The sequence below is a fragment of the Mauremys reevesii genome, linkage group 8 (genome assembly GCF_016161935.1).
Source record: "Mauremys reevesii isolate NIE-2019 linkage group 8, ASM1616193v1, whole genome shotgun sequence".
In the NCBI taxonomy this organism is placed as follows: domain Eukaryota; kingdom Metazoa; phylum Chordata; order Testudines; family Geoemydidae; genus Mauremys; species Mauremys reevesii.
In genome coordinates, this window is record NC_052630.1 from 104,785,332 (window position 1) to 104,806,918 (window position 21,587).

At 38.7% G+C, this 21,587-nt stretch overlaps 1 protein-coding gene across 6 annotated transcripts in view; it reads right to left on the reverse strand.

Annotated features, from left to right (window-relative positions):
* Nucleotides 1–21,587, reverse strand: part of MAST2 (microtubule associated serine/threonine kinase 2) — a 345,729-nt gene that overhangs the window by 119,316 nt on the left and 204,826 nt on the right. Inside the window, exon 1 of one of the 6 annotated variants that reach the window (XM_039483467.1) lies at nt 4,954–4,995. The exons of the other annotated variants lie outside the window; for them this stretch is intronic. Coding sequence (XP_039339401.1) covers nt 4,954–4,973 — 20 coding nt within the window. The 5' untranslated portion in view covers nt 4,974–4,995. Of the gene's footprint in view, nt 1–4,953; nt 4,996–21,587 lie in introns of those variants that run through there. 6 annotated transcript variants of the gene reach the window in all.

The following is a 21,587-nucleotide window of genomic DNA, read 5'->3' on the forward strand; positions in this document are numbered from 1 at the left end:
ATTTTAACAACATCCCTTGTTCCTTTTCCCTTGGCTATAGAGTGTCTTTAGAAAGAAAAAATCCCCTGTCTGACAGTCTGTTAGATGGTATTAAACACGGTAATAACTGTCCTTTGGGGGGGGAAGCACAAAGTTAGCTGACCTGTTATTACTGTTTTTGTTAAAGTCTGACCCCATTTCCTAGAAGACCAAACAAGACATTCACAAGAAGGGAGAGCACATAACAGCAAAGGGAGAAAAAGCAGCTTCTGTCTCTGATGTTGACTCTCACTTGCAACCTCACTGCTGGACACCTCTGAGGGTTAGGACAAACAAGGCACAATGACATCACACTGAATCCCAGGAGATGGTAGGATGGCAGCCATGATGGTGAAGCTCCTTCCCCTTTCAGTCAGCAACTGCTGCACTCACTCTATCCACATTTCCCCATCCCCTCATTATTTGGTTCATCACTTAGTTCTAATTTCCAACACACCAATTTTGGTACATTAATATCCACTCCCATACTTCTTCGAATTACCAGGCATGAACTTAACACAATCCTTGAATCATATCAGAAAGCATTTTTGTTTGGACTAATTCAGTCTCTGTTGCCCTTTGGCACCTTTTCCCATCAACATGTATTGTTATAGGTTCCTGTAACACTTTATAAACCTCCTCAGAGGTTTTACAGTTGAGCTTACAATCAGAGTAAATTGGCAGGCCTAATTATCACAACAAATCCCACTGAAGTCTTTGTGTTTGTGTGTTTATGTATCATTAGGCCTGCAGATTTGTCTCACCGCTGTTTAATCAAAAAAGCACAAAGCAGTCTGGGTAAATTTAGTAAAAATCACAAGTTTAGTGACTGCTCTGTGATTTTTGATGAAAAATCCCTGACAAATGAGGAGGCACCAACCACTCGCAGCTGCATCCTCCAACCTGGCACCCCTACTCTAATCTGGGCCACAGAAGGAGAGGGCTGGCTGGAGACCGAGATCATCTCGCACTCATCCTGGTCATGGGCAGCTTCTGTGCCACAAGGTTGGGCCTGGGGATTGAGAGCCAACCCACTCCACATAATCCTGGGCACAGGCAGGACACCTGTACCACCAGGGTTAGGCCTAGGGGTTAAGGGTGAGCCCATCCGCACTCATCTTCATCACAAGCAGCATTGGCTACTGTGTCCTGCAGGGCAGGGCCTGGTTACCTACTCTGGGCTTTGGGATCTGGCACATGGGGTCGCAGCGCTGCTCATATTTGGCCCTGCTGCCCCTCCATCATGAGAGAGAGAGAGAGAACAGGACAGCTGGGCCAAATTTGAGTGACCCACATCAGCGTGAATGTGGGGCAGGCTTGATCTCCAACACCCGCCTCCCCCCCATCCCAGGCCAACGACCTACCTAGAACCTTCCTGCAGGAAGTCACGGACAAACAGAAAAAACATGGTATCCATGACTTTTTCCACATCATGACAAACCTGCAGCCCAATGAATTATACATGAAATGTATATATGGAAGCCAGTGGGGGATACTCACCTGAGTAAAATTATCTATGTCTTTTTAGGATCAAGACCTTAGTGAGAATCACAATATAAAAATTATATCACTTGAAATAGCCGATGTATTATAATCCACACAACACAAATTCAAGCTTCCCTTTCTCCTCCCATAAGAAATTACTCTAAAAGTCGGGCAAGACGCCAACAGAAAGGAAAAAGGTGATGTTCCAAGCAAAATCTGTCTCACCTGCTGAAGTACTTGATACTAAATGATGACTGGAGACAGTCATGATTTGATGCAGCTTGTCTCTATGCTATGAAGCCTGAAGCAGCCAGTTGCTCATTTTGGAAAATCTAATATTAATATTACATAGTTAAATTAAAAAAAAGTCATCTCTGTCTCCATAAATATGTGCCATAGATACAGAGATCCATTTATACACTATAAATCTCTTTTTGGACTTAAATATTAATAAATATCTGCTATCACAAATTTTTGTTTGAACTGAAATTTTCTGCGACAATATTGCATTTGAAAACTTATTAGTAACTATCAAACTGTTTAAGATTTTAAGACTAAATTTAAAATTTGAAACACTGACACATGGCCAGAAAAGGTTAAACATCCTGCAGGATAAATTACCCAAATTCAGCCTTTAGGGACATACTGGTAGACAATGTTCATGTTTTTGTGTTTACACAAATATATTGTTAGAGGTTAAAAATATCAAATTGTTCCTGTCCATGCTATAGTCCGTTAATTCAGAGATCAAAAGAAGATCTTAACATTTAAATGAACTGTAAATATAGTGATATCACTATATTGATCTCTCTTTGAAATGTATATCAAATCATTTGTGAATGGTGGAAGACAGGCAATTGCCTTATGTTAATCCATGTAGCTAATTACCGGTGATGCTTAGGAAATGGGTCTACTTCAAAGTCTCGATGATTGCCTATTGTTCGCCTAAGGACTCTGAGCTGTCACAGAATCATAGAACTGGAAGGGACCTCGAGAGGTCATCTTCTAGTCCAGTCTCCTGCACTCAGGGCAGGACTAAGTATTATCTAGACCATCATGAGAAGGCCTGGAACTCTAAAAAAAACCCTTGGGTCCTGATCCTTTTTATCTCAGATCTGCTTGATGCTTTATGCAGAAGTTTACGTCATAAGACTGAGATCTCCAGTCCCACCTGGATCACCCTGGATATGAACACTGGATTTAATCTATGGATTAATTGTAATAACTCTTTTCAACTCCAAAGCTTACCATCTGCACTATGAAACTGATCTCAGAACTGTACTCATGTTTATATGAATACTGATCTTTTAACCAATACTCACTCTCTTTTCTTTTTAAATAAATTTTAGTCTAGTTAATAACATTTGGCTGTAGGTGTGTATTTGGGTAAGATCTGAGATATTAATTAACTTAGGAGTCAATGTGTCCGATTCTTTGGGATTGGTAGAACTTTCTTATATGATTAATAAGATTTTCAGTAATCATCATATTTGACATGGATGCCTGGGTAGAAGCCCAAGGCTGGGTTGCTATAAGGGAACTGTGTTTTGGCTTCTGTGCAACCAAGACGGTATTGTAGAAGCTATTTTGTACTGGCTTAGTAAATCTAAGTATTAGAATATCCACCAGTTTTGGGGATTGTCTGCACCATTCTTCGGAGTTTGCCCTAACTGACTAACCTCAGCATGGCTCCCCTGAGACCTCAGTCACAAACACTAAATGCGGGGAAAAAAACAAATACTGCTCTTTATATTTTCCATGCAAACATATTGCAAATGATTTCTCTGAATGTAAATCATATATATTTTGAGCTTTTACTGAACACTAATGGAAAGAAACAACAGTAATGTCCTAGTAAATGTGAGAGACATTCTCTAAAACACTGAGCAAGCTTCAGAATACAAAAGTTCAGAAAATAGTGCAGGTAAGTAAACAATTTAAACAGTAATATTGTTTCCAACTTTCATTCTTTTGTGATATTAATCTGTAAAAATTATATCAGAATTACATTTTCTATAAAGAATCTGGTTTTGCCAGAGGCAAAAATTCTAATAATTAGGTCAACATGTCAGATAATTTTGCTGAAATTTAAACTACAAAAGACAACAGGTACCTATGAAATGTTGTTCCAGGCAATAGATCTACTCTAGATCTGAGAGGCAATCAGACAGAGAGAAAGATGGTTTAGGATGAGAAACGACACTTCTTCAGCCACCCATTGATGAAGGCCTTTATAGAGTTGACTTTTAGCAATACAAAAATCAGTGGTATTAGTATCTCTTTGACCTTCTCTGCATGAAACCCACTTTAGAATAAAGACAAAGCTTATAAATGAGCTCTATATATAGTTTTTGAACTTCTTTGGCAAAGCACTTTGCTGACATATCCACTGTTAAAACTATGCAACACCTACTGTGGAAGGTCTACTCATAGACCCTAACATAGTGGTTCAGTCAAGGTTAGCAATATACCAAGAAAAGTGTGTGTGTGTGTGTGTGTGTGTATATATAACATCAGAAATTATTACTGGAACTTAGTCTTGCTTTTCTCCCACACAATTTTTGAAGCTATTTATGTTTCTGCTCTGCAGAACAGGTTATGAGCAATACCATTTTGATAAGAAAAATATTACTTCCCAATACCGAGACAAACTCTGCGGTTTGTCTGTTTAGCATTAGGGCTGCCACCCCCTACCAGTTCCCACACATAGACGGGCTTAACTTAAAATCCAAAGAAAAATGTGAGTTAAACATTGAGTCCATTAACTAACAAATTTAAGTCTCTCCTATGACAAATGCTACTGCAGATTTTAATGGAAGCTTGAAGTTCAAGATTATAAACATATATATGGAGATATACCTATCTCAAAGAGATCTTGAAAGGTCATTGAGTCCAGCCCCCTGCCTTCACTAGCAGAATCAAGTACTGATTTTTGCCCCAGATCCCTAAATGGCCCCTTCAAGGACTGAGCTCACAACCCTGGCTTTAGCAGGCCAATGCTCAAACCACTGAGCTATCCCTCCCCCCTATACTTTCTCTTTACGCTAACTAAGCACTAAAAGTCAAAATAATTTGTAACACTGGCTTTTTCTGCTTCTATTACTGCCACACTGTACTAATATCTTAAATACTGATGAAGCTTATATTTATATACTTATATTTAGTAACCCAATATTTTGTGGGTACAGATCCCAGTCATGCACTATCTAACGAGAAAGTAAGGAATAATAAATCTGTAATAAAACATTCCACAATAAAATAATTAACAGTAGGTCTATACAATATAATAATCACTGCAGGGTGTGCTGTTACAAAACCCCATTAACAAAACCTACATACCAAAACACATTTCCGGTACATCAGCTGTGATCCTTAAAAAAACCAAAACAATATTAATCAAACAGCTCAGAAAAATATTGTAAGGTTTACTTGCAAAATCCTCAAAATTACCTTTTGGATCGTCTCAGCATGCTGGTGGCAGGCAGAGAGAAATTGGACAGCACTGTCCAGAAGGAGTCAGACATGATCTTTAAAAGCTTTCATTGCTGGGAAAAATACAGCACTATCAAGCCACTAGCAATAAATAAGAAACCAAATAAATACCAGTGACAGAGCCAATGCAAATTCCCTGTAGACCTTGCAAGCTGTTCCATTAACGTGAGACAGGCAGGCAGGCAGGCGTATTGCTGCTGCTTTCAGTGACTCTGTTTTCTATTGATTCCATCCATGCCTGCCTCTCTCTTTACTGAAGGTGGCAGTAAAAAAATGAGATGTTTATTCCCTTCCTAATAAAACACCACTTTAAATCTGGAGTCTGCTTTATACATAAAACAAATTCTTTGTACCCAGAGATCCTCATATTCAACCAATTACAGTCAAAGAAATGCAAGCAAAACCATAATTGGGGCTGTATTCTTGTTCTTGAACAACAAGATACAGTGTGTTTAAGCTGTCTATGCGCAGAGTGCAGTTTCTTGCCTAACCTGTTTTTAATTTATATGTTTTTAATCTCAAAGTCATAAATGAGGCACAGGGTGGTTGTGTTTTTTTTTAAATCACATATTTCCTTCTTTAATTTAAAGATTAAAAGTGGATTTAAGCACCAGCAAAATATAAACGTACCAAGTTCAAATTCAAAAAGCACAGTTCATAATTTTTATTTGGTTGCAATAGAAAGTGTAGTTTAATTTCATTTCTTGCTTTCATGCGGAAATGCATACTTTTTTTCTTTGATGATACCAGTAAGTCATTAATAAATAAAAATTCCTGGATCATATTGCCTGGTGCCTAACATTGCTTGATTAACAGTATTGTACAGTCAAAATTTAGCCAATGAATCATGTGTACAGCACTTTAGCGGTTTCTTAGCCCACTCTGTCAAATCAGCCACCAGTTCATTTTCTCCCAAAACATCATTATAAGCTTCTTATCTTGTTTTTGTATGTTCCAGGGGTTAAAAAACCCTGATACTGTAATTTTCTTTAAATTCTGCTATGTGATTTGTATTCATTTCAGGAGTTTCTATTGTATATTTGTCATCACATCTTGAAGCTAATGGTATCTCTCATACTCCTGTTGTTTCTGACTGACTTCACATTCATTAAAAAAAATGACAACAGCTGGCATTTCCCATTCCTTTAATCCACCCCACATGCTTTAAAAAGGGTACTTAAGTATCTGGGGGGGGAAGAATCCCAGAACATAACAACAATATACCCCTCTTTTGCTTTGCACACAATCATGCAGAAAAATTGCAAGATTATCAATACTTTCCATAAAATAACATTAATTTTTTAAAAAATGTATATATTTGCCAAGTATCTTAAGAACATAAGAACTACCATACTGGGTCAGACCAAAGGTCCATCCAGCCCAGTATCCTGTCTTCTGACAGTGGCCAATGCCAGGTGCCCCAGAGAGAATGAACAGAACAGGTAATCATCAAGTGATCCATCCCCTGTTGCCCGTTCTCAGCTTCTGGCAAACAGAGGCTAGGGACACCATCCCTGTAAAGTAGAAATGATTCAGTGATGATTCGGCCTGAGTCAGTAGAAATACAATATACATCCATACTCCAGTGCTCCAAAAAGGACTCTGATTCTGCATGCTGCAGCAGGCAAATTTAGGGCTTTTACACTTTTGTATCACCAAAATAAGCTTCAAAGAACTCCGAGTTTGCTATCACAAAGGGAAGTTAGAACATAACCTAAATGTTACTCAACGCATGTGTGAATATGTGCTCTTGAACACTCTAATTCCAGTATTCTGGTTAAGAACATAAACTGATCAACTTCAAATATCAATCCACATGCATAAATCTCAGAATCATAGAAATGTAGAGATGGAAAGGACCTCAAGAAGGCATCAAGTCCAGCCCCCTACACTGTGGCAGGACCACATAAATCTAGACCATCCCTGATGAGTGTTTGTACCACCTGTTTTTTAAAACTTTCAATTATGGGGCTTTCACAATCTCCTGTGGAAGCCTGCTCCAGAGCTTAACTATCCTTATATTTAAAAAGTTTTTCCTACTATCTAGTCTAAATCTCCCTTGTTGCAGATTAAGCCTTGATTACTTCTTGTCCTACTTCAGTGGCATGGAGAACAACTGATTATAGTCCTTTTTCTAACAGCCCTTAACATATCTAAAGACGTATCAGGTCCCCTTTTAACCTTTTCTCAAGACTAAACATGCTCAGTTTTTTAAACTTTCCTCACAGGTCAGATTTTCTAACCCTTTGATCATTTTTGTTGATCTCCTCTGGACTCTCTCCAATTTGTCTACATCTCTCCTAAAGTATGGCACCCAGAACTGGGCACAGTATTCCAGCTGAGGGCTCACCAGTGCCAAGCAGAGTGGGACAATTACCTCCCATGTCTTATATACGACACTTCTGTAAATACACCCCATAATCATATTAGTCTTTTTGCACAGCTGCATCACATTATTGAGTTATACCTGTCAACTTCAAATACCAGTCCATGTATATAAATAGTTTTACAAAAATTGATAATGTTATATACCTTTTCTATTAATTTACACTAACAGCATTATTCTCAAAGAAGAGCAAATTTAAGTCTTTTGTTTACTGTCAACTGATTAGCACATTAACTGATATTTCTCAATGAACAATAACCTCAATAATTCATTATCTATTTTCTTTTAAGGTAACAGTATTGATACATTACAACAAAAATAACGCCTTGAGTGTCCATAGCTAGCAAGCTAAGCTACCTAAGGCGTAAAACTAATATCCACAGCTAACAGAATGTTAGGAACCATTAGGAAAGGGATAAGCAAGACAAAATTTCATAATGACACCATATAAATCGACAGTGAGCCCACACCTGGAATACTCCACGGAATTCTGGTCACCCCATATCAGAAAAGATATATTAGAATTTAAGAAGGTACAGAGAATGGCAACAAAAATGATTAGGGGTATGGAACAGCTTCAGTATGCAGAGAGATTTAAAAGACAGGGACTGTTCAACTTGGAAAAGAGACAGTTAAGGGGGGATAGGATAGAGGTTAATAAAATGGTGTGGAGAAAGTGAATAAGGAAGTGTTAATAACCCCTTCACATAACACAAGCACCAGGAACAGATTTAAAACAAACATAAGGAAGTACTTCTTCACATAACGTACATGCAACCTGTGGAATTCATTGTCAAGGGATGTTGTGAAGACCAGAATTATAACTGAGTTCAAAAAAGAATTAGATAATTTCATGGAGAATGGGTCCATCAATGGCTATTAGCCAAGATGGTCAGGAACGCAACCTTATATTCTAAGTTTCTGTAAGCCTCCAACTGCCAGATGCTGGGACTGAACAACAGGGGATGGATCACTAGACGATTGTCCTGTTCAGTTCATTCCCTCAAACATCTGGCGCCGGACACTGTTGGAAGACAGGATACTGAGCTAGGTGGACCATTGGTCTGACCCAGTATGGTCATTCTTATCCACTGAATAGCTTTGAAGGTGTTGTCGGAAGAATCCATCAGTGAAGATATATATCAGCAATACCTAACCCTAAAGTATTTGCGTTCTCTGTTGAAACTATGTGTCGAATAGACATTAGCTTCAACAGTTGTGAATATTGTATATTTGTCAAACAACAGAACCTCTTAAACAATTTACTATTACTGCATTTGAAAAGTTCCTGTTGCACATGTCAATGTCAAAATCTAATCTACGGTATCAGCTTTTATTAAACACATATCATTATGATACTGTACATGAGCACCAAACAGAATAAAAGAAATTGTAAGCCTGTCTTGGGGTAGCCTATAAAATCTGCTTATGGTTTGAATATTGTGATGCAGTGTTTTTTTATTGAGATGATGGAAGGAACACAAAGAAACCTTAGGCACTTGATAAAATTTGTAAAATGGTGACTTTTAAAAATCTTTTTAAAGTAAAATATATATATTATTCAAATGTTTAAGAATATGCTTTAGTTGTAACTCACATTTAACCTTAATTTTTTTCTGCATTACAAATGGAGATTAAAATCATTTTAATTATGGAACAGCTACTGTCTCCATCAGAAACTGAAAATATCTGCAAAGTTGGGACTGAGAACCTTATCCCACAGCTCTAACACCACAGCCCTCTCCTTGTCAGCTACAGAACCAGACAATACAGGCCAGCAGGTTCATAAAATTATAAAGGGTTAGATTATGTGTGGGCTTCACTGAGTTGTTAGCTCCAGTTAACATCCACACACAAGCCTCTAGCTCAAGTTAAGTGGTGTTTTAAGATACAGCTTAGCTAGTGCTGCTGATGCTCAAACTAATAATGCAATAGGGCTGCAGCAGCTCCAGTTACAGCTGCTAACCCACTTACTCTGTAAACTCATTTCAGTGCTGTCAGTGGGGTAACTCCGGTATACTAACTCAAGCTACAGCAGTAAAGAGAAGGTCTAAGAGGAATAGCACAAAATTTGCAGCCTAGGGCTAGGGAGTTACACTTTGGGCATTCCTGAGTTGCTCTGCATTGCTCCAGCTGCACCAGTCTAACTTGGACCGCCATTACAGCAATCTTTCTAGGCTGCTCTGAATCACTGCATGCTGTGGCCCCACCCCTACTCCCACCACTCCCAAGCAAACAATGCTAGGGCTTGTGAGGGAATCCCAGTTCTTGTGCTGGGGGAATTCTTCCCTGGACAGATCTGGCACTTTTAAGGCCATGCAGTGCTGTTGCAAGCCTTTTACTGGGCACCAAAGGGCCAGAATCTGGATGGGAATTTCACACTCGGGGCCTGATCTTAATCACGCCAAAGTGAATGGCAAAAAACTCTCGTTGACAATCAATAAAAGTAGGATTGGGTCAATAACCCATACTGAAAGCAATCTCTGTTTTTTCTAAAACCACCACCTCCAGTATTCCCTATGGGACCAGGACTGAGCCTCAAATTGGTCATAACAAAACTCATCAGTCACTCTGCTTAGGTTAAAACTATTTTCTTCAAATAAAGACAGAACTTGAGTTTTAAAGGAGATTTAACTCCTTGGAAAGTTTGAAGTGGTAGCAACAATCCATCTTTGATCCAGAGGAATATAAAGATTAGCCAAAAGTCAAAATTTCACATGAGGGTAATTATTTTAATGAACTGTATTTCAAAAATAATTTTAACAATTTTCCTCAAACTTTACAGAAACATTCTTGTTCTGAATAAGAAAGTACATATGGCAGTTTTCAAACCAAAATAATATTACAAAGTCATAAGGTGATAAAGAATGGCTTTTATAAAGGAAGCTAGTTGCAACCTTAGTTAATAAACTCATCCCTTCCTAATGATTTAAGCACCATGGTAACAATGCTGCATTAAAGGTTACATGAAAAAAAGGAGATTTTTTGATTATGTCACTTATCCATACCAATAACGCACAAAAATGCTTGGAACTGTTTCTTATTTTTATTTCTACTGAAAATTGACTTAATTTCCCCATACGAATAACACTCCAGGCAATGAATTTCTTGGAGACTGTGTAATTCTTAAACTGTTATAATCCCTTGGTTTTGGTCTTCATATCTAATACCACCACTCAATGGACTATAATGGGGAACAAGAGAAGTACAGCCCCTGGAGAGTCTGATTATTTAAATTAACTACGACAATAGATCAAAACTGTTTGAAGGAACCCACCAGAAAAAACATTTTCTATTGTGTACACATGGAACCTCAATTTTACTTCAAAACCATGCCTTGCATTTAACAATAACCTTTAGACATTCAAAACGAAATCTCAAATCATTATATTCCGAGTTACCTCCTGCTATGTATATATATTGTTCTGTCACTTCATCATGACATTTAAAAAATAAGGATAGTGTGAACACTGAGATTGCCTGAGGCACACATTAAATTACACAGTAAAAAATTATTTAAGTTTTATTTTGCAATTCATAAAATTAGATTAATTACCATGACTGCTGTGATTTCACAAGATACATATTACCACAGAGTTGTTATCCACATCTTGTGAACTTGTGCCTTTTGATCTATAATGGTGCAGTGGCACCACTGTAAAGAAGGTTGGGTCATGACACAGAACATTTAGAAAAAGGCAGCCAGGTCAACTTTATAATCGTGTTTTGTTAAAATAAAAATGAACAGATGAAATGAAAGGAAACTACCCTGGTAATTGTATTTAGTGAGGGAAGGGAGGTGCTGTGTGCGTGCGCAAAATCTGACCATTATTCGTGACCACTTTGCTCCGGCAATATGAAACCAGCAAGCAGGTTACTTTTGTTTAATAATTAAAGCTTTTATGAATCCGTGCCATAACATGTCTATAGACTTTGTCAGTGAAAATGTGTATTGGCTTCATGATTTATTTGGCTTTCAAAGAACTGTACTAGAATTACAAAAATTGTGCTCTGTTTACATGCAGGAAGTTTCAAGAGGTTCATTCCCCTTCTTCCCACAAAATAATATTTTTCTCTACGTGGATGCAGCACATTAAAGGTAATATAATTATGATTCGCAAAGCTGCTGTTTCTACTGAGCCACCCACCTTATTATCATCCATTATATTTCCTATATAAATGCATTTCCATAGAAAAATAACCTACTAAGGGCCTTATCCAATTATTGCATTGTATATCTTCTCATTTGTTAATTAGTTTCATTGTTACAAACTATTTAACCAAGTTCAAGTCCATTCCTTGCAAGCTCCTAGTTAAAAATACATTTCCCTTGATGCTGTTGCACAAGTACCATGAAATGGAAAAGCCTTCTACACTCAGCCACTTGCTTTCTCTCTATACGCAAATAAAATTAGCTGCAGGATCACAGAAGCCACCAAAGTCATCAGTTTTAGGGCTATGTTAACAAGAATCTCAAAAAAAGTTTATTCTTAAGAGAAAAAGACCCTTTTCTTGTTGATTTGTACAGTGCAGTAAGAGAATCATAAAGACCAAACAGAAATGCCATAGTGGCTGAGCAAAGAAAATGGCTCCACAAATATAATTTGTCAGCAGATAACATCATTTAATAAAAGAACACATGTATAATTTATACTGGAATTTTTAAGATCTAGCCTAATGAAGTCAAGAGACCTCAACTGTATATCACTAGCAAAGTAATAGTAATAAATATCTTTGTGATGCATTTTCAGAACATTCTGTACGAGTTGACAAAGCTTATTCTTATGATGTTATGAAAATGAACATCTCAAAGTCTTTTATTACCAAGATGAACTGGATGAGATTACAGTATTAATATGAGAGGGATTTAATTTAGTTTTTCAATATGGGGGAAGAATCAGATCTTCTCCTATTCCCTCAAAAAGTGGAGCCTGTAAAAAAAAAATTGAGGGATTTCGACAAGATTTGTTTCGGGGCAAGGTGAGGCATTATTTGACAATAAGCTAAGCACATTCCACACATTCAAGAACAGACAATCCCTTCTCTACAGGCATACTGATGAAACAAAGACTGACACAAAACCTGGAAATAAATAAATCTGTCAGGCTCATTTTCTCTGGATTTTACTATCACATTCTTTCTTCACATTTTGGTGGAGCTCACTCCAATTCTTCACATCTCCAATCAATCCAGTACTAAGACACAGTACAAATTTTTACCAAAATTTCAATTTCCTGCAAGGTATCAAAGGCATATCAGATTTACAGGTGTTTGATATTAAGCTAAAAATTGATGGCCTATTTCTCAGAAGTGACAAAGACACAATTCCCATTAATATCGATCGAAAACTGCAGGTGCTCAGAACTTCTGAAATTCAGATCATGAGATTCCAGCACTTCTAATGTGTGTAACTAACATCTTTTTAACTAAATTAGTTTAGAGGACAATGAAAAAGAGGGAATGACAGCATTGGCTACAATGAGCATAGTGTAGTGGGACACTATAAACTTCCCCCACATGTCTGTATCAAGACCACCAGCTGTTTTCACATGTGGATATCTTATATTGTCCCTCTGATGTGAAAGCCATTAACTGAAACTCCACCATATAGTTACCATGATTAACATTTTACATATTATAATACCACTGAGAACCAAGAGTCTGTACTAACACAAAGTGACTGTCAAAAAATAGAAAAGTGTCCAAAGTTCTACAAATATTTTTTAACCTATAGTGGGAAACACTGCTGCATCGCATTTCTGCTTGCAAAGATTTTATCTTTCTATTAGTATACTAAAATTCTGGAAGATAGAATGCTCTTCTTCACAAGGAATACTGGTAAATTATCTGACAGCTTTAATATAGTGTAAGTCTACCATGATTTCAAATTCTCAAAACTGCTGATTGAAAATCAGTGCCACAAAAAGGTCCTGCTTTCCTCTTTGGAAGATTTAATTGAAGTGGCACCTTCTCCCAGCTCTATTCTTTTCAAGTAAGTGTGACTCAAATGCCAATTATCATTTTTAATCAAACTTGACCTAAATATATGATGCGACAAGTGTCAAATGTAAAATATCTTAAAAAATAGACTATTGCATGTCAACTCAGAATGCCTACCGTCATTTCATTCCTATCCAAAATCTTCAAATTCCAGACCCAAACGTTTTTCTTGATGCCACTGAATGCCCTTTTAGAAAATATAAGCCATATGTGGTTATAGCTAGATTTACATGCTGTTCTCCAGAACATCAATCTCCTCACGAAAGCATATGCTCCAATACATCTGTTAGTCTGCAAGATGCCACAGGACACACTGTTGCTTTTTACAGATCCAGACTAACACGGCGACCCCTCTTATGCAATCTCCTCTCAGTTTACAATGATCATGATTTAGAGAAAAGTAAACGTGAACTGGGCCCAGAGAATCACCTGTCATCCCTATGATCCCTTCTTGTTATTTAATTATTATACTTCACACTGTTTTAACAACTTGAGAGAGAATGTTTAATAAATTCACTTGGAAAAAAACACAAAAGGGAACCTTCAGGATCCTTCTCACCACCCCAACCTACTAGTCCAGAAGAGGGGCCCCAGCTGCTTGCACAAGGAATTACTATACAAATAAGCTGAGGACCAGGCCAAGGGACTGGCAAATCCTCAGCCTTTGCTGTTTTTTGTATGTTCTGATGAAATTTAACACTTATATAGCACTTTGCAAACATTACCTCATTAATTCTCACAACAACATAGTGAAGCAGGTTTGGCAAAGCAAATATTATTAAGGCTACAATTATGTCACAGAGGTCACGGAATCCATGACTTCCATAGACCTCCATGACATTTTCTGCCCCAGGGATGGAGCTCCAAGCCAGCCCTGCCCCCACAGCTCTCCGCCCCCACGTTGTTGGGGGGACCCCACGGCTGCTAAGGCACAGCAGGCAGGCCCTGCTTCGGGGGGCTGGCGGATGCTGCAGTTTCCCAGCTGCTGCTGCTGCTGAGCAACTGCGGGGAGTCCCTGCCGCCCACCGGCTGGGCAGCTGTAGGGTCGGGCAGGCAGCAGGGACTCCCTGCAGCTGCGGCCGGGAGACCCTGCAGCTGCCCAGCCCCAGCGGGCGGCCGGGAGACCCTGCAGCTGCCCAGCCACGAGAGCAGCAGGTACCAAGAGTGCTTTCTTTTCTTCTGCACTTCACAATGGAGGTTGCACCCATTTTTTTTCTGATGTAGACCTCACAATAGTTATCTATATGTGTCATGTCAAGATGGATTGTAACAACAGATTCTATACTTGAGGAAATGCCTGAAAATCTTGGAAATCATTAAGTGCAGAATGGGGCTGCCCATTTGCTTAGTGACATATTTCACAGAAAATATATCAACCCTGATTTGAAAATCAGCACCAGGTTCCATAACATTCAAAAACCAGTGGGAGAACACTTCAACCTCTCTAACCACTCAGTGACAGACTTGAAGGTGGCAATTTTACAACAAAAAAACTTCAAAAACAGACTCCAAAGAGAGACTGCTGAACTCGAATTAATATGCAAATTAGATACAATTAACTTAGGTTTGAACAGAGACTGGGAATGGTTGGGCCATTACACTAATTGAATCTATTTCCCCATGTTACGTATCCTCACACCTTCTATGGGTCATCTTGATTATCACTTCAAAAGTTTTTTTTTCTCCTGATGATGATAGCTCATCTCAATTGATTGGCCTCTTACTGTTGGTATGGCTACTTCCACCTTTTCATGTTCTCTGTATGTATAAATATCTTCTTGCTGTATGTTCCAGTCTATGCATCCGATGAAGTGGACTGTAGCCCATGAAAGCTTATGCTCAAATAAATTGGATAGTCTCTAAGGTGCCACAAGTACTCCTGTTCTTTTTGCGGATACAAACTAACACGGCTGCTACTCTGAAAGCTTCCCGTTTATTTCTAGGTATAATCCAAGTTCTTGTTTTTAATCTATTAAATCCTCTGTGATTTGGATCCAACGTATCTTCGATGCCACTTCTTTCTGTCTCTTAACAGCAGGTTAAGGAATGCTGAAGCTCACAGTCATTAGCTATGTTTTTCTGAAGGTCAGGGGCTGAGAATTCTCAGTCAAGGCCCTTCAACTCCGGAAATTACTCCCTCACCTCTTGCCAAGGTGGGAAAAAGAACAATACTTGTTAAAAAGAACAGATTTTAAAATTTACATTAAATAAATTTTTCTTTTTAAATATAAACCTATTTAAAATTAAATTTGAAATTACAACCACCTATACTAAAGCCTAAATTTAGTATAAATCTATTAAAATTAGGGCTCTCAAGCAATTAAAAAAAATCTATCGCAATTAATCACGCGATTAAAAAAATTAATCACAATTAATCATGCTATTAAAACAATAATAGAATACCATTTCTTTAAATGTTTTGGATGTTGTCTACATTTTCAAATATATTGATTTCAACTACAGCACAGAATACAAAGTGTACAGTGCTCACTTTATTTTGATTACAAGTATTTGCACTGTAAAAAAACCCCAAAAGAAACAGTACTTTTCAATTCACCTAATACAAATACTGTGGTGCAATTTAAAAATGTAGAATTATGTACCAAAAAAAAATGTAAAACTTTAAGGCCTACAAGTCCACTTAGTCCTACTTCTTGGTCAGCCAATTGCTCAAACAAGTTTTTTTTTACATTTGCAGGAAACAATGCTGCCCACTTCTTGTTCACAATGTCACCTGAAAGTAAACACAGGCATTGTTGTAGCCAGCGTCGCAAAATATTTACGTGTCAAATGCACTAAAGCAGGGGTGACCAACCTGAGTCTGAGAAGGAACCAGAATTTACCAATGTACATTGCCAAAGTGCCACAGTAACGCCTCAGCAGCACCCCATCAGCTCCCCCCACTCCAGCCCACAGTGCCTCCCACCCATCAGCAGCCCCAATGATCAGCGCCTTCTCCTCCCTCCTGATCTGCTGTTTCAAGGCATATAGGAGGCTCTGGGGGGAAGGAGGGAGGGCACAGCAAGCTCAGGGGAGGGGGCAGGAAGGTGTGGAGTCAGGGCAGGGCCTTTGGCAGAGCCAGGGGTTGAGCAGTGAGCACCCCTTGGCACATTGTAAAGTTGGTGCCTGTAGCTCAAGCCCCGGAGTCGGTGCCTATACAAGGAGCCGCATATTAATTTCTGAAGAGCTAGATGGGGCTCCAGAGCCACAGGCTGGCCACCCCTGCACTAAAGATTCATATGTCCCTTCCTGCTTCAACCACCATTCCAGAGGACATGCGTCCATGCTGATGACGGAGTCTGCTTGATAACGATCCAAAGCACGGCGGAGCAACGCATGTACATTTTCATCATCTGAGTCAGATGCCACCAGCGGAAGGTTTATTTTCTTTTTTGGTGGTTTGGGTTCTGTAGATTCTGCATCAGAGTGTTAAAGGTAATAATAAAGGTAATAATTGGAGATATACCAATCTCCTAGAACTGGAAGGGACCTCGAAAGGTCATCGAGTCCAGCCCGCTGCCTTCACTAGCAGGACCAATTTTTGCCCCAGATCCCTAGAGTGGCCCCCTCAAGGATTGAACTCACAACCTTGGGTTTAGCAGGCCACTGCTCAAACCACTGAGCTATCCCTCCCTTTTAAGATTGCTGAAAGCTCCACACCTCGTCCCTCTCAGATTTTGGAAGCCACTTCCGATTCTTAAACCTTGGGTTGAGTGCTGTAGCTATCTTTAGAAATCTCACATTGGTATCTTCCTTGTGTTTTGTCAAATCTGCAGTGAAAGTGTTCTTAAAATAAACAACAATATGCTGGGTCGTATTCTGTGACTACCATAACACAAAATATATGTCCTCTGGAATGGTAGTCAAAGCATGAAGAGGCAGATGAATATTTAGCATATCTGTCACACTGAAAGTTCTCACTTTCAGCTGACATTGTAAATAAGAAGTGGGCAGCATTACCTCTTGCAAATGTAAACAAACTTGTTTCTCTTAGGGTAGGATTGAGTGGACTTGTAGGCTCTAAAGTTTTACAGTGTTTTGCTATAGAGTGCAGTTATGTAACAAAAAAATCTACATCTAGGACTCTTCAGCTTGGAAAAGAGGAGACTAAGGGGGGATATGATAGAGGTATATAAAATCATGAGTGATGTGGAGAAAGTGGATAAGAAAAAGTTATTTACTTATTCCCATAATACAAGAACTAGGGGTCATCAAATGAAATCAATAGGCAGCAGGTTTAAAACAAATAAAAGAAAGTTCTTCTTCACGCAGCGCACAGTCAACTTGTGGAACTCCTTGCCTGAGGAGGTTGTGAAGGCTAGGACTGTAACAGCGTTTAAAAGAGAACTGGATAAATTCCTGGTGGTTGAGTCCATAAATGGCTATTAGCCAAGATGGGTGAGGAATGGTGTCCCTAGCCTCTGTTTGTCAGAGGATGGAGATGGATGGCAGGAGAGAGATCACTTGATCATTGCCTGTTAGGTTCACTCCCTCTGGGGCACCTGGCACTGGCCACTGTCGGTAGACAGATACTGGGCTAGATGGACCTTTGGTCTGACCCGGTACAGCCGTTCTTATGTTCTTATTAACCTTTTCTAGTGCCAGTATATCTTTTTTGAGATGAGGCGACCACATCTGTACACAGTATTCGAGATGTGGGCGTACCATCGATTTATATAAGGGCAATAATATATTCTCTGTCTTATTCTCTAGCCCTTTTTTAATGATTCCTAACATTCTGTTTGCTTTTTTGACCGCCTCTGCACACTGCATGGACATCACTGAACTAGAGGAAGTCACTGGCTAGGACCTAGAACCAGAATTTGTTGGACTGCTAAGCCAGCTGTTGACAGCAACAGCCTCTTCTGCAAGTGCGAGAGAATATTTTCTGCATTTCGGTTTATTCAGCTAGTTGAGTTCAATTACTAGTTTTTTTCAAAGTTGAAAAACTTATTGGGAGTTGAAATAGCAGGAAAAGCTTGTTTTCCTCATCCACTTTCTGAATAAAAGCAAAGTGAGAGAGGATGAGATTTACTAGTTCTAAAATCTTGAAGGATATGGTAACCAGAAACAATCAGATCAATCCACTAACTACTATCAATCTCCCTTTGTTGAATAAATAAGGGTTTTTTTTAATTGAATTCCAACTTCCATCTAAACACAGCTTGACACAAATCACTAGTGCAAAATTAATCTAGTGAATAAGAAATGCATCATTCACCATTCTATCATAAAAAATAAACATTAAGAATCTGAATAAATGTATGTTAAGCTATACAACTGCTTAAATAAAAGTGTATAAACATAGTATAGCCTCTTGGTTAGCAAAAAGGCGAAATTTGGTTTCAAATCAACATGTTATAATGGTTACAAACCAATGAAAATCAACCTTTCTTTAAGAAAATAATTTAAAAGTACAAATGCAAAACATGATTAAAATTGGTGATTTAAATTACTTTGATTTAAATCAATCCACCCTGCATCTTGTACAAACATAACCAAAGTCATTTGACTTGCCACGTATACTGAAGAGCGTGTGTGTTTACCAGACTTTTCTGATACAAAAGGCTGAGTGGGAGGACACTGGCCAAATGGGGAGGATTACTTTTGGAACAAAGACAGAGTTAGTACAGTCAACAGACCAACTAGATTTATTGCACGTGTCCAAGTATAAATTCTTAGTACATCTGGAAAAGGAGATAGGCATAGTTATTTCCCCAACAGGCTTTACAATATAAAACTCATGATCACAAACAAATGTGAGAAATCAGAGGCAATCAAAGACACGTTGTGAGAGTGTATCCTAGTTCTGGTGTAAAATAGCACAATGGATTAAATCCCTTTTAAAGATAAATTTACATCCTCATTTGACCCCTTTCTGCTAGAAAATACAAGGTCATTGTTTACACTTTCCCTCTCGGAACGAGTATGGATCTTCATAGCAAAAAACAATAACTTAGCACTGGATCTTAATGTCTGGGAAAGCACTGAAGGTCCAAAAAAAATGTCCTGCACCTCAGGGCTCAGTTCTAGCACAGATATTCTTCAACCTCTTTACATATGACCTTCCCAACACCACTGCCAGACATTTTATCTATGCAGACATCATCAGTCTGCATCAGTCTGGCACTACAGGACAAGGATTTCAGTCACCTCAAGTAGTCCTGAATGCTGATATGAAAGAGATGGTCCACTATTGCAAAAGATGGAAACTTAAACCTAGTACCAAAAAGACAATTTCCAGCTGTATCCATCTGTACGATACGAAGGCCAACAAACAGCTCAACATCTTCCTGAATGAACACAGGCTGCATCACAGCCCATATCCTGTGTATCTGGCTGTTTACACTGGACACTACCTTGATTTTCAAGAACACCTTACCAAGACGTCACTGAAAATAAAGACAAGAAACAACCTGAGATCAGCAAACTAGCTGGTGCTACCTAAGGAGCCAATGCGCAGACACTAAGAAAAGAAAGGTTACCTACCTTCCATAACTGGAGTTCTTTGAGATGTGTGGTCCCTATTTCTGATTCACAGTTCTCGACATGAAGGATGGTAGATACTCAGCTGAATGAAACCATGCACATAACAACAGGTACTAATGAGATCAATCAGCTGGGCCTGGGTGCTGGTCCTGTCCAATATCTTTCTTCCTGACATAGGGTTACAAGTTTATATGCAGAATCTGCTCCTTAAGATGCAAGGCATGCCATATCTACCCTGTTTAAAGATGTGTTTAATCCACTGATCCACTATCTCATAGCAAGAATCCCCGTCTGGCCAATCCCTGCAAGTGGCATACTAGGTAGCAAGAACAAGCTTCATGTGTAGCCAGTGCCCATCTCCTGACAGATCCATCAGTCTGGCACCCTGGTTTGAATCTTCCACGTCATCTTTGGGTAAAGCCCAATCATTTCAGATGCGGAGTGATCAGATGTGCTGCTAATGACTAACGGTGGGGTCTTCGTGACTCCCCACTCTACCACTGTGACCTAGTTAAAAGATGTAGGCCCATACTTGCAGGCTGCATCCATCGGCAAGGGCTGCCTGGTTCCCTCTGCTATTGCATGGTTAATACACTCTTTTAGATTAACATGCTCGACTTGACCATCTATGTAGATGCAATCGCAATACACACACGTGTGCACACATGTATACACAAACACACACATTACACATGGATATATTTCCTAGAAGTCCAGAATATACCAACAACCTTCATATTTTAAGATAAATTCTCTCAAAGAAATCATCCTGAATCCTCTCATTTAAAAAACAGTTTATTTAAAATACAGAATGGGCCTGGAAAACTAAATCCCATCCAGCAGTTAGTGGACACAACTCAAAATATTCGTGGAGTAAATAACTAACCTAACCAGAACACAAAAATGATTGGCTTGGTGTGTAATAGTAGAACCAAAATCATGACTGACACATTTAAAAAAACAAAAAACAAACAAAAAAAACCCAGCACCCACGAACACTACCACTACCTCTTGAAATTAGGGTGAGCTTTCATGAGACAGAAACTGGCAAAAATAACAGATGTGGATACAAAATTATTGTTGCATTATAAAATTTACCACACTTTTGATGTGTCAGTTTCTGAAAATAAATCAAGGAACACCCTAAAAATAATCATCAACTACAAAATAAATCTCATCATAATGTCCCTTAATGCAATTAGAAGGTGACAAAGTCTGAACTAAGTAGTATCAGCAGTAATATAGAATGTACAAGTGGTACCACAAAAGTTACCACAGTTAGATGGCCATGTGGAGAAACTGAACAGTTTCTAGTAAGAACTGCATTACTTCAAGGCTTGGCACTTAGCCCCTTTTTGTTCAGGTTGGCACTCCATGTACTTACAGAAAACATCCAAAGAGTGGCACTCCAGTGCATGCTATTTGAGGATGATGTAGTGCTCGTGGGAGAAAGCAAAGAGGAAGTGGAAGAAGATTTAGCAATGGCGGTGCATATTTGAAAAAAACTGTATGAAAATTACCAGAAATAAAACAGTATAAATGGTCTATAGATTCAATGATACCTTGCAGGAAGACAATGAGACTAAGTCTGCAAAGTCAGCCATGACCAAAAGGTACAGAAGTTCAAGTACCTAGGTTCTGTAGCACAGAACAATTGTGAATTTATAAGCAGAACAGGAAAGGCATGGATTAAATGGAGAGAAGTGAGTGACGAGAT